This window comes from Lissotriton helveticus, chromosome 4_1, assembly GCF_964261635.1.
Source record: "Lissotriton helveticus chromosome 4_1, aLisHel1.1, whole genome shotgun sequence".
Taxonomy (NCBI): Eukaryota; Metazoa; Chordata; class Amphibia; order Caudata; family Salamandridae; genus Lissotriton; species Lissotriton helveticus.
Genome location: NC_136063.1, coordinates 75,719,423 through 75,733,913, shown reverse-complemented (window position 1 = coordinate 75,733,913; position 14,491 = coordinate 75,719,423). Strand labels below are relative to the sequence as shown.

The following is a 14,491-nucleotide window of genomic DNA, read 5'->3' as shown; positions in this document are numbered from 1 at the left end:
AATGCTGGAGCTACGTGGGGTTCGGTAGCCTCAGTCTGAATAATGAAAGCCGAAGGCAAGGGGCGGGATAGGCGCGGGGCGTGATCGGGAGGGGAGGCGGGGCTGAGGGCATGTCAACGTGTTGCCAAGGCAACACTGACAAACAGGAAGTGGCGAAGTCGAAGCAGGGGTGGGCTCGGCTGCGGGCCAGAAAACAGGGTTGCTGGAGCAACAGAGACAATCAGGAAATGGGCGGGCCAATTGAAATGAAACCAATCAAGGGAGAACACAGGATGTTAAAACCAGTCTAGGTATACAATAACAATAGGTTACAGATACTTAAATTAAGAGTAATACAATACATTTATTCGGCTTCGCCACTTCCTGTTTGTCAGTGTTGCCTTGGCAACACGTTGACACGCCCTCAGCCCCGCCTCCCCTCCCGATCACGCCCCGCGCCTATCCCGCCCCTTGCCTTCGGCTTTCATTATTCAGACTGAGGCTACCGAACCCCACGTAGCGCTAGCATTAATTGTGAGCACCACTTGAACCTAAGAGCCCTAATCGCCCTCCGCCACCCTGACTCATACAGGTACGCATGAGACACGCACATTCCGTGCGATCTCTTTACGATCTAGCTAGTTCTTTCGCGCCACTGCCTGTTTCTCACCCCCACTGCTTTCCCTCTTCACAGGCGCCGACCGGCCCCCCTCGCTGACCAGATTCAACTCAACCAACGATCAGGTAACTTCTCGGCACAGAGACGGTTCTTTTCCCCCCGCCCTGTGCCCCGGACTTTTAACTCACTCCCCTCTCTTGTCTTTTCCATCCGCTTCCCTGCAGCCATCGACTCTTGAGCGACCACTTGGACCTAGCCACCCACGCGCCTTCGCTTGGGTGACTATGTAAGTAACCACAGTTAATTCATCTCGCGCTCACTTCACTTTCCCTCCACCCCTTGCCACCTTTCTAAAGTTATCGCTATACCCCTACCCTGTCACGCGATCACCACCTTAATTGTTGACATTATGTCAGTCACCCAGTCACTCGCGCCTAATTTAATTATAGTTGCCCACTGCCTTTTGGTAGCTTCCCATTGCTATAGTCGTGACTCGCGCTACACCAGCACAGTCCGCTCCTCCTCCCTAATTAGCGGTGCACACCCCAGTCACCCCTAAACACCCTTCCCTCCCTAGTCCCCTTCTCATTTGCCCTTCTCTTCCCCCACAGCACTGTCTTCATCGACAACCCTGTCCTGATGACGATCCCAACTCACGGGGATCGAAACGCCGTCGACTTTACAGCATAATTATATGACGCATATTACGCTTTGTGCTCCTGTTAAAATTGACTACAACTTGATCTTTTGGAGCCATTATTGGTTTATAATTTGTCACTATGCGCCGATCACGCTGTTCACCTTAGCACTTGCACCTTCACAGTCACCAACTGTATATATCACTACTCACCAAGTGCCACTGGGTTGTCACATGATTTGTTCTGTACAGTGCTGTTTAACTGTATTGCCATGTGAAAGACCTCCTCTTGTTTCAATTGGTGAATAATACCGCCTTTTTAAAAAAAAAAACTAGTGACTCCTTGTTACTTATTTTTGTAATGCGAATTGCATACATTGTTAAAATTGCCTTTTAATGATACCTGTTGGGAGCTGCTCTAAGGAGCACTTTCTCCCTGCACCATTTCCCCCCTATTAGCAAAGAATCCTTTCTGGACCTGTTGATGAAAGTGAAATCTGGGTCGCCGGCTGATGGTTGCCCCCGCACATTTTGGGGGAAGCTTTTCTCACTTGCTCTGACCCTGCCCTCTCATTATTGAACAACTCACTTATCGAGTGTGTGGTTCCCAAAGCTTTTAAAGAGGCTGAAATAGTTCCAATTATTTAGGAAATAGGGGCAGACCCTCTGTCCTCACAAACTGCAGGAGAGTAGGATCTGCTTCTTAAAGTTACTCGCACTGTCTCATCTTATATCTCTCCACGGCAAATGGCCGAAATTTGTACCCACCTGGGTTCAAAGATATGTTCCTAGGCCGGGAACTTAGGTTGTCCCATCTTAACCTCTTGGCTACGCCTTCTTTCAAATGCTAGAGACTAGGTGGATCAATATTCGCCGTCCTGTCTCCTCACTTTTGGAACTCTTTTCCGGCGAATATCAGATCCACTACAATTTACCCTCAATCCAAGAAACTTTTCAAAACGTGAGTGATCCACCAAGTCTCTGAATGAATTAGCTAGCGGCAGGATTCATTTGACCCCTAGCGCCAAGAAATCATTCGGTGTATGTGCGCTCTATAAGCAGTTATAACATGACAAGGTACCTCTGAAATCACTAGTACATCTAGTGTTCACTTTCAATTGTAATGAATCATAAAGCACCTCAAGGTCAGAATAGGCCTGATGTGGGTTAAATAAATAAAACCTGGAAAAACATTTCTCCACCTTCGTGGTTTGAGACGGAGTAAAGATATGAGCACTCTTGATCTGCAGTTAAAGTGACAGATGTCATCCTGGCGGCACGCTACTCCTCTAACAAGGCTGATTACTGGGCACATTGTGTTGCTTGGTGTGCTGATGACGGTGATGATTTCTGCCCCTGCCCCTAAACCTCAGGGCCCATGTCATAGCAGACCCTACGTGGTTGTAGATCTGAGCTCTCGCTGGAAAGTGCTATATTCTCTGTGGACTATCAACTTTGGAATGTCCATGTTTCTCTCTTGGCATGTGTGGAATGCATGGAGAGCTGTGAAATATATTTGTGTCTGTACAAAGAGTATGAGATTTTGTGGGACAATGGTAGTGTAGAAAATGTATGAATGAAAGGTTGTCCCGGGTTTGTCTAGGGCCAGTTTTTGTGTGTTCAGAACCAGGTCTCTATTTTGGGTCTCAAAAATCCACTTTCTACTAAGGTTACAACTTTTAGACCATGCAGGAGGGAGGTGATCAGATAATCCCCGTCATGCTAAGTCTTAGGGAGGTGACTCTTTGCCCAGCAGTCAACTCTATAGTGAGCATGCTCAGTTTTTCCTGGCAGAGGTAAGTGTCACCCTCCCAGATCCCCCTGTACCTTTATCGTACCTCTTACCCCAACCCCTATGCCCCTAGAACAGCATGGTGCTATGGTGGGGGAAATCTTCAGGAAAAGATTGCTGATGGGTGTGAGTGGGCTTCCTAAGTGGTATAACTTACTTGTCAAGGCTGGGGAGGCTCCTTTGGTCCTGCATTCTTGTCTGGTGAGAGAAGGATGTTGTCTACCGTTCCTCACAGTACCAGGCCTTGGCTGTCTTGGAACCCACATGTGCTCTGTGAGATAGGGCTGCCGGTGTTGGGATCATCAATCATTCTTGGACATGTATGCTTCCGTGATTTATGATTCACCGATGTGTCTTTTACTACTAGTGGATTAATAAATATAGAATATATTCATCCAGAGATCAGTTGTCTGTGTCTGTTCTCTGTTGGTTGATTTATGCTTCCTTACCCAGTTAGAGTCAATGAGTACAAGAAGAGAAAGTTCTTCTGGATTTTTGAAATGGCATGGCACGTCATCACATCGCTGGTTTATGGGAGATAACTCACTTGCCTTAGGGCATTGTAGGTCTGCAATGTTATGAAACAAGTCCTTAGATTTGAAATACTGCTAATTTACTCAGGGAAGGAATCCAATATTACTTACATTATGGAAGTTTACTTCACAAAGTCAGTAAAGATCCTGGAGGGGATCCAGTTGTGCTTCCAGTGATCTGGTATTTGGAGTCTGAGTCAGTGAAGGGACCGTTCACACACTCCACTAGTCCTAGAAGTTACTGGCCAATCTTGGGAGTAGTGGTACCGTAGCTGGGCTAGCAACCAGTTAAGTGTCATTTTTAAGGGGCGAAAGTTTTTTTCAAACTGCCAATCAGATCGGAGCTGATCAGACTGTTCAGAGGAGCTAACTGGATTGACCAGTTCACCAGTTTCAATCAGAAAACTGTTCTTTACATTTATACTCTAACTGTAACATTAAACCTTAATATATTGAGTGCAGACCCCGTTGCTTTTCTCTTCCCTCCTTCTGTGCCTCTCCCCTTTAAAATCAAGCTTTCCTTTTACAGTTTCTCTGTCTTTTATAGTCACTTTGATGAAAGCAGGTACCTGATTTAATTCCAACCCTCACAGAGAGTTGTTTTTTTCCCCACAGAATCAAAGAACCTAATGAAGAGACCTGCAACATCCCAGCATCAGAAAAGCTCTTGGATTATAACCAGATGATCAAATGTGTCAGTGTGTAGAGTCTGAGAAAACTCTCAGCTGGAGGTTAGACCTGGATACATACCCTACGATAAACGTTCAGGAGAGAAACAGAGGGCTAGTGTGAAAAAGCTCATGCAGGGCTCATCTTTATGGACAGTTTAAAAAGATGCACACCAGAGATCATTCTTTGAGTATACCAAGTGTGAAAACCTTTGTTCTGAATTTATACGTCTGATAAGTACCTCAGATGTTCTCTTCTAGTGAGAAAAAAACTATTGCAGATTGGGAGAAAAGCTTCGCTCAGCACTCCCACAATTGTAATTCTAATGTGAAATTAGAGCAGTTAATCTGAATATCCTGAGGATAAGCCATACCAGTATGAGAAAAGCGTGACGCTCAGAACATCTCTGTTGAAATATCATAGAATGCTTACAGGGGAGAACATCTAATTATATATGGAATGTGGATAAACCTGCACTGAGGGCATTTCGCTGCACAGGCATCAAATAGTTCCTTCTGAGGATAGCTCATACCACTGTGCGGAATGTGGGAAAAGCTCCACTGAACCAAAGAAGCTGTTGAGAGACCAGAGAGTCCATACATGTGATCAACCCTATAATTGTCAAGAATGTGGGATTAGCTTCACTGAGAATGGTACAGTAGTAAAGCAACAGATAATCTATGCTAGTGAGAAACCCTTTCAGTGTAATGAACGTGAGAAAAACTTCCCGACAAGAAACTACTGTTGTCATATAGTACATACTGGTTAGAAACCATGTGACTGTACAGAAAGTGGAAAAAGATTAACTGATAACAGCCCACTGGTGAAGCATAAGATAATGTATACTAGTGAGGAACCCTTTCAGTGTACCGAATGTGAGAAAATCTTCACTTGGAATAGCATACAGTACATTCATCAGAGTACCCATACTGGTTAGAAGACCTATCACTGTATAGAATTAAGAAAATTCTTCAGTGGGAACGGGACACTGATGATGCATCAGACAACCAATTCCGCTGATAAACCCTATCAGTGTATGGAATTTGAGAAATGCTTCGCTGAAAAGAGCACATTGTTGAAGCACAGAGAATCCATATTGGTGAGAAACCCTATCAGTGTACAGAATGCATGAAAAACCTTTACTGTGAAAAGCCCTTAGTTGAAACATCAAATAATCCACACTGGTGAGTAACCCTTTCACTTTACAGAATGCAGGAAAAGCTTTACTTCGAAGGGCACGCTGTTGAATCATTGAGAATCCACACTGGTGAGAAACCCTATCCGTGCATAGAATGTGGAAAAAGTTTCACTCAGAAGATCCAACTATTGAATCATCAGAAAATCCATACTGGTGAGGAACCCTATCGGTGTACAGAAAGCAGGAAAAGCTTTACTAAAAAGAGCACACTGTTGAAGCATCAGATAATCCACACTGGTGAGAAACCCTATCAGTGTACAGAATGCAAGAAAAGCTTTACTTTGAAGGGTACACTGTTGAGGCATCAGAGAATCCACACTGGTGAGAAACCCTATCAGTGTACAGAATGTGATAAAAGCTTTACTGTGAAAAGCAATTTGTTGATACATCACAGAATCCACACTGGTGAGAAACCCTATCAGTGTACAGAATGCAAGAAAAGCTTTACTTTGAAGGGTAAGCTGAGGAATCATCAGAGAATCCACACTGGTGAGAAACCCTATCAGTGTACAGAATGTCATAAAAGCTTTACTGAGAAAAGCAATTTGTTGCTACATCAGAGAATCCACACTGGTGAGAAACCCTATCAGTGTACAGAATGCTGGAAAAGCTTTACTCAGAAAAGCCATTTGTTGATACATCAGAGAATCCACACTGGTGAGAAACCCTATCAGTGTACAGAATGCTGGAATAGCTTTACTTCTAAGTGCACGCTGAGTCATCATCAGAGAATCCATACTGGGGAGAAACCCTATCAATGTACAGAATGCGTTAAAAGCTTTACTTTTAAGGGTACACTGTTGAGCCATCAGAGAATCCATACTGGTGAGGAACCCTATCTGTGTACAGAAAGCGGGAAAAGCTTTAGTGAAAAGAGCACACTGTTGAAGCATCAGATAATCCACAATGGTGAGAAACCCTATCAGTGTACAGAATGCAAGAAAAGCTTTACTTTGAAGGGTAAGCTGAGGAATCATCAGAGAATCCACACTGGTGAGAAACCCTATCAGTGTACAGAATGTGATAAAAGCTTTACTGAGAAAAGCCATTTGTTGGTACATCAGAGAATCCACACTGGTGAGAAACCCTATCAGTGTACAGAATGCTGGAAAAGCTTTACTCAGAAAAGCCATTTGTTGATGCATCAGAGAATCCACACTGGTGAGAAACCCTATCAGTGTACAGAATGCTGGAATAGCTTTACTTCTAAGTGCACGCTGAGTCATCATCAGAGAATCCATACTGGGGAGAAACCCTATCAATGTACAGAATGCGTTAAAAGCTTCACTTTTAAGGGTACACTGTTGAGCCATCAGAGAATCCATACTGGTGAGGAACCCTATCATTGCACAGAATGCCAGAAAAGCTTTACTGTGAAAAGCCATTTGTTGAAGCATCAGAGACTCCACACTGGTGAGACACCCTATCAGTGTACAAAATGCTGGAAAAGCTTTACTTTGAAGGGCACACTGTTGAGGCATCAGATAATCCACACTGGTGAGAAACCCTATCAGTGTACAGAATGTGGGAAAAGCTTTAATTCAACGGGTACGCTGATGAATCATCATAGAATCCATACTGGTGAGAAACCCTATCAGTGTACAGAATGCGGGAAAAGCTTTAATTCAACAGGTATGCTGATGAATCATCATAGAATCCATACTGGTGAGAAACCCTATCAGTGTACAGAATGCGGGAAAAACTTTAATGTGAAGGGTGCGCTGAGGATTCATCATAGAACACATACTGGTGAGAAACCCTTTCAGTGTACAGAATGCGGAAAAAGCTTTACTGAAAAGAGGACATTGTTGACGCATCAGAGATTCCACACTGGTGAGAAACCCCATCAGTGTACAGAATGTGGGAAAAGCTTTAATTCAAAGCAAACGTTGAGGATTCATCATAGAATCCATACTGGTGAGAAACCCTATCAGTGTACAGAATGCGAGAAAAGCTTTTATTTGAATAGCAAACTGTTGAGGCATCACAAAGTCCACACTCGTGAAAAACCCTATCAGTGTACAGAATACAGGAAAAGCTTTACTGAGAAAAGCCATTTGTTGAAACATCATAGAATCCACTCTGGTGAGAAACCCTAACAGTGTACAGAAAGCTGGAAAAGCTTTACTTCTAACGGTACGCTGAGGAATCATCAGAGGATCCATACTTGTGAGAAACCCTATCAGTGTACAGAATGCGTGAAAAGCTTTAATGATAAGGGTACACTGTTATGCCATCAAAGACTCCATACTGGTGAGAAACCCTATCATTGCACAGAATGCCTGAAAAGCTTTACTCAGAAGAGTACGTTGAGGATCATCAGAGAATCCACACCGGTGAGAAAACCTAACAGTGTACATAATGCGAGAACAGCTTTACTTTGAAGGGCACATTGTTGAAGCATCAGAGAATCCATACTGGTGAGAAGCTGCATTGGTGCACTAAATGAGGGAGAGGCTTCACAAAGAAGAAAGCTATCTTAAGACAACGAATAACCCACACTGGTGAGAAACCGTATCCAGGCAGAGACTGTGAGGAAAGCTTTATTGATAAGAAATCCCTGTCAGAGATCCATACTGATGCAAAATCTTTTCAATGTTCTGAATCTAGGAGAAACTTCACTCAGATTCCCTCATTAAAGGCAATTCATTGTGGCAAACATGAGAAAAGCTTGACAATAAAACAGACATAGTAAAATAATCAGAGAATCCGTTCTTTGTAGAAATTTCATACTCTAGAATGTGGAATTCTAGTGAAGCAAGGAGACTTAAAATATATCAGCGTTTGCGAGATAGAATGGATACAAAAGTGAACCCAGAAGTCCGATCAAAATACAATAAGACTCCTCTCTTTCACTTCACTTAATCTATTATTTGACAATTTCTTCACATTAGAAACATTGCCTTCTTGCCCTGCAGGGGGGTACGTGACTGGTAAAGATAATTGTGTGTGTAATTGTTGAAAGTATAAAGGTAAACATCATCTTCGCCATGGTGTCAGACCAAGGGCATTTTTAAAGTCAATATTAACCCATACACTCACTTTTTAATATTCCCTCGCCATGACAACTGTTTGTCCTTTTAAAGAAATGCTACCTGTATCATGAATTTAACCGCACACGTGTAGACACACACTGTGAAAATAAATGTGCAATAACATGCTATTTGGAACATCAAAACAAGATTGAAACATTTCTTACTGTGACAAAATTCCATTTTAAAGCTTCAATGCAATGTAACTGACTTGAGAAAATATTTAAAACTAATTCTCACGAGAAAACATCATGGCGTATGAAGATCTGTCACATGTAAGATGCTGTATCATTGTTTTTTTTCAAAAACTTATTATTATTTCATGACTAGGTGAAATGCCATAATGTTTGGTTGTATGTGGTAAAAAGCCAAAAGCAATGCTTAATTATGCAGATAAGTGTGAGAGAGACTCTTTTTTGCAGGCTTTCCCCATACACTTTTTGCCCTACTATTGCTGGATTTAGTGCTGTGTAATGACTCTGTAGTCCCTGTGGACCCTGCATTCCTGGCCTCAGTACATGTACTCTGACTCCTAAAAGTGTTTGTTTAATTGGCTTATCTCCAATTGAAATAAGTTTACTGATACATTGGTCCCTAATATATGACACCCGATGTACCCGGGGCCTATACGTTAAGTGTTCCTCATGGACTGCAACACTTATTGTGCCACCTCGAGTGTGACAAGGTGTAACATCTCTCTCACACTGCCATTGCAGGCTGGCAGAGCAGCTTTAAAACGGCTAAGTCTACTGTGCCATTTCAACCTGTGGCAAAGCCAAAACCTTCCTCTTTAGGTCTCGCCTATTACATCCTGAAGGGATGATAGGCGAGATTATAGTAAGCGGTCCGAAAAGTCTACCTAGCTGCGGATCGCGTACAGTTCATGTGAGCCAGGCGCGTGCACAGCAATTCGCTCCCCCTACCCCTCCCACAAAGCAAGACAAGACAAGAACAGAAAAAGCGTCCGCGGCTGCTCTGATTCTCCGCGCCCCCCGCTTCAGTCTTCAAAGGAATGCGCTCCCCCAGCCCGGCCCCGTTTGCTACCTCTTGTATTTCGTTTGCTCACAATTGTCACTTTTACTTCATGTAACTCGCCCCCGCTCCCCCGCCCCCTCGGCCACGCAATACAGAGAAATTGGTTCTTTGTTTGAGCACTCTATCGAGTGCTTGTGTTTTCAATCGCGTCGTCCTCCCACCCACCCTATTCCAACCCCAGCCACTTCACCTTCACATCCGTCCGCTGCTTTCTCTTCGTTTATATGTCCTGACTGCTCATGTTTGTGAGTGTTTCACCCTGTACACTTCTGTGAGTAAATCACACCATGGTTCTCGTGTGTGGTTAAATCACACACAGTATTTCACATACAAGGTTCATTTGTTAGCATCTCACACTAGTTTTCCATGTTAATGAGCTTATCTCACCCCACACTTCTCATCACAAACATAGGAAGCCTCGAGTAGAGAAGGCTTAGAAACAGAACACACAATACCAAGCATGACACAAAAATGTTTCATGTGTTTGTAAGTCTCCCACATATTTTGTCATGCACTATTTTGTTTTGCGACCTTCTTGTGCCGTGTATTAATTTGTAAGATTTTCTCACACACTACACTTACTGTATTTGCAAGTATCTGACTTGCCTCTCGTGTCTGTGTTCATCTCAAACACCACACTTCTGAACATCACCCACACACATCTCCTACTGTATATCTCACTATGCTCCTTGCTTGTGTGCACTTTCCACTCCACATCGTGCTTCTCTCATGTGTACCTATATCTCACACACATGCATCCTAGCATTTGGTACAGCGCAAGCTTTTTGCACATGCAAGCGTCTCCCCCCACTCAGTGTGCATCTCCTTTTGTACCTCATGTACGAGGCTTCTTTCACACGTAAAACCTCACTTCTCATGCCTGTGTGCATGTTTGCAAGCATGGGATAAAATCCCCTTCTGGTGTGCATCGCTGCACAAGTGAGACAATACCAAAACAACATTTTCTGGACTACAAACAAATCAAAATGGGCCAAAAAATCCTTGTGTATGACCAGTCGAGTTTGTGTGCCAAGGTAAAGACAGCGACACGAGGTAAACATATCTCGTTCTAATCTGAACACTCAATAAGATGTGTTAAAGCGTTCTTCTAACGCCATGTTGTGGAATCTAAGCGCTATAGCAATACACTTGTGATACATGCACAGTTTTGTCTTAGTGCATGTCTTCACATCCACACGAGGGCAGTACAGGGTCATATTATGCTGCTTCTGTTATGTATTCTCTATTTTATGGACACGTATTGCTCGCAAACGATTCTCGCTGCAGGTAATTTTCTAGTAGTGTTTGGGACAGCCTGATTTCATCTTTTCAGTGCTTCTTGCCCCCTTTATAAAGACAACTGGAGGACATTGGCGCTGCATTTCAGCAAGAAACCGTTTTATATCAACTCAAAGACTTATATGTGTAACACTCCAAAAATACTCCTTCAATGCACTTGGCATCTGTGCGTAGTCTTAAGATTAAAGGGCACAGCCATCTTTCTACATAGCGAGTAGCCGTGGAGTTTGGGAATACATATAAACACCCAGAGAAAGTTGGACTATGACTTGTCTTTACAGCTGCCTTAACACGCTTCGTACTAAATAGAAAGTAAACAAAAATAAAGAAGCTAACCCAGAAAACGAGGACAAATCACGACTTCCCAGCTTAAATTGTCTGCTCTTGGGCTACATGGCTAGAATACATTAACATTAAGAAACCCAATAGCTCTTGCATCGCTGCGACTTATTGGGTTTGCCAGTGCTTGTTTGTGGATTGCTATTGTTCATTCAATACTTGCTTCTAAAGTAGACTTTACCAAGCATCCCATTGTTTATAACCTTGTTTGGGAAGATGATATTAAAAACAAACTTTTTGTTGCTTTTTCTGGATTTCCATGCTTCATTAGTATGTGAATTTCTGTAAAAAGAGATAATCACTAAATAACAACAAGAGAGGAAGGGAGACAGAGACGCTCCTACTCCCCTCGGAAGTAAATACTCAAAAACTACAAAGGAGCGTCATGTAAAAAAGAGGAATGACTACTGATTTTGAAGCAACACAAAATGAATTTACTTTTGTTGTTTGAAGCAGTTTTGCTTCAAGTGGTCAGGTTAAAAAAGCTGTTATGTTAAAAAACCCAATTATGCAAGTTATGTACATCAGATTCCACTCCTAAGGGTATCTGATGTACATAATTGCGTTTTTTAACATAACAGTCCTCTGGTAGGGTGGGCCTTAGCATGCTCATACCACCAAGGCCACTACACACACCACTGTAAATACTGACACACTGGTCCTGATGAATGCCTGATAGAATTTGTCACATAGGCTGAAACACGTTGACCGCTCTTTTCACCGGGATAACAGTGGACCTTTAATCTGTGTCCGTTATCCTCCACACCTTTTTTAACCTGACCATTTGGCGAAACCAATAAAATCATTTTTTTCGACTTAATTGGCCATTTTATTCATCACTTCACAATCACGATACCAGCTCCGCAGTAATTCTGGCATTGCAGCACACCGGGGTGGTATTCGGCCATTCCTGGTGGACCCGATGATGAAGCATGCCACCGACCAGGGCGGTGAGTGAGGGCTTTCAATAAAACCTACTAGGGTTTTGCTTCAAACAAAAGTAAATTCATTTTGTGTTGCTTCAAAATCAGTAGTCATTCCTCTTTTTTACATGACGCTCCTTTGTTGTTTTTGAGAAAAGAGATAATCATACATTTAAGTATCTAGTGTTCAAATTTAGGGATGCCTTGTGTGGGGAATGATTTGTGTGCTCAGACACAACCCCCCCCCACACAAAACCCCACACACACCCAACCCCCCCACACACACAACGATCTATTTATCTATCTATGGCGCTCACTCTATCTATCTATCTATCGCACTCAGTCTATCTATCTATCGCCCTCTATCTATCTATCTATCGCCCTCCCTCTATCTATCGCCCTCACTCTATCTATCGGCCTCACTCTATCTATCGGCCTCCCTCTATCTATCGGCCTCCCTCTATCTATCTATCGCATCACTCAGCACCACCACAGCATCAATCTGTGCAACCATTCAACAACAACTGGTTCAAATATGTTCTCTCAATGTTTCAAGCTTTATTACAAATGTCACAAAAATATGTTTATATTTCACTTCTGTTCTTGGATTTTTGTCACAATAAAATACACTGAACATAATCTTCACAAAAGTCATTTACAAAAGTTTAAGCTATTGCCATTATAAATTACAATAACTTTCATTTAACTATTAATTATTTAAAAAAAATAAAAACCATTGTTATTTGTAAGATCAATACATCTAAGTCACCTAAATACAACACATATTGCAGTACAAATGCTATAGGTGTCACATTTGCGAAAGTGAAAACTATTGGAATTGTCAATGACAAAGCTATTAATTTCGCTATTTTCAAAACCAACACATAAATAAAAAAATTGTCATTTACAATACCAATAGATCAAATTTCCTAATCAGAGAACTTTTGCATTGCAAATGCTTGTTAATATTTGTAAGTCACACCTAAGGTAGGTCTACTGAGCCTCAAAGGCAGGGTGCATTATATTAAAGAGAAGTATACAAGTTATGTTTTACATGTCCTGACCGCAAAATCCCTTCATTGTCGTTTTCACTGTATTAAGACAAGTACCCCCATTGATTAGTATTGATTTACACTATGACGTCTCAGTATTGCTAACTTCTAAATGGTACTACTCAAGTTGAAACTTTCAGCTATCAAAATAATCATTGAATTAAATCCAACTTGATGCATACGTTGAGTTTAATGTAACTATTTTATAAATGTCCATTTTTAGAAAGGTGTCCCTTTGTTGCCCAAAACCTTCCAGTAACCGTCTTTGGTTGCAAACAACTGCTGTCCGAGAGAGAGCCTGCCATAGTTTCAAAGAGGGCAATAATCAACTTATATCAGCAGGCCAAAAAATATGTCCTGTGTTGTGACATCTGTCAACAGATTAAAACTATCTCCACCGTAGCTCGTCCACCGCAGACACACCTTTTGATCTCCAATAAGCCTTCTGGCTGTATTTAACTGGATCATTGTGGTCCACTGATTTCAGATACTGCCTTTAACTTTATTTTGGCTGCGTTGCACCGATGTAACTCTCATTGCACTGCCTTGACAGTATTTGAAATTGGATGCGCTTGCTGTAAAATGTGATTGAAGTTTGTTATAAAAAACATATTTTGGTTGCAGTTGATTCTTGCTCTAGGCTCCTTTGGGTTTGGCCACCGTGCTCGGCTGACGCACAAACTGTTATTAAAGACTTGCAAATCTTTGTCAGTTCTTATTATGCGTGCTGTGCATTCCATTGCTACCAGGGTCCAGCTTTCGCTTCTCAAAGTGTACCGTGATTCAATGAAGCCCTTGGGGGTACAGGTGCATTATTCGTCTCAATATCGGCCAGAGGTTAATTCTGTTGTGGAAAGAATGAACCGTTAATTAAAGCAGTCCTTAACGGCTAGTGCATTAGGTGCTGAGCGTGGTTGATTAAGCCATCTATATGGGGTTCAAAGTCCTCCTAATAACCTCCCTAAATAATCTCTGGGTGGAAGAAGCCCGTACAAAGTGTTTTTTGGCATCAAGATGAACATTACAGACCTTGACGGTCCAGACATTGTGGCAGCTGCCGCAACCTTTGACTTAGATAATCATTGTGCTGTCTCACATAACCTAAAAAAGTTCTGTAATGCACAATCCAGCAAATTCTTGCCTACGTCTCCGTTTCTGAGTGCAGATGTACAGGCCACAGTTTCTGGCTGGCTTCCTTAGTTGGAAATCTGGTATGCGATAAGGTGGTGATTAAAAAGGAATTTGGCTTACAGGGTACAAGAACTGTGATCTTGCTACTGCTTTCTTGTTCTAATGACAAATGCTTTGTCTCCATAGAACATGTCAAATTACACCGTGTGGATAACAGGCTAGCGACCAGATAAGATGGCCGCAGTTTAACCGA

General features: G+C 42.3%; 1 protein-coding gene across 1 annotated transcript in view; it reads left to right on the top strand.

Moving 5' to 3' along the window:
* Positions 1-13,813, top strand: part of LOC144828342 (uncharacterized) — a 76,785-nt gene extending 62,972 nt beyond the window's left edge. Inside the window, exon 2 of the mRNA XM_078686463.1 lies at positions 4,176-13,813. Within this exon, the coding sequence (XP_078542589.1) occupies positions 5,439-7,526 (2,088 nt within the window). The 5' untranslated portion in view covers positions 4,176-5,438 and the 3' untranslated portion in view covers positions 7,527-13,813. The remainder of the gene's footprint in view (positions 1-4,175) is intronic.
* Positions 13,814-14,491: the final 678 nt, after the last annotated feature.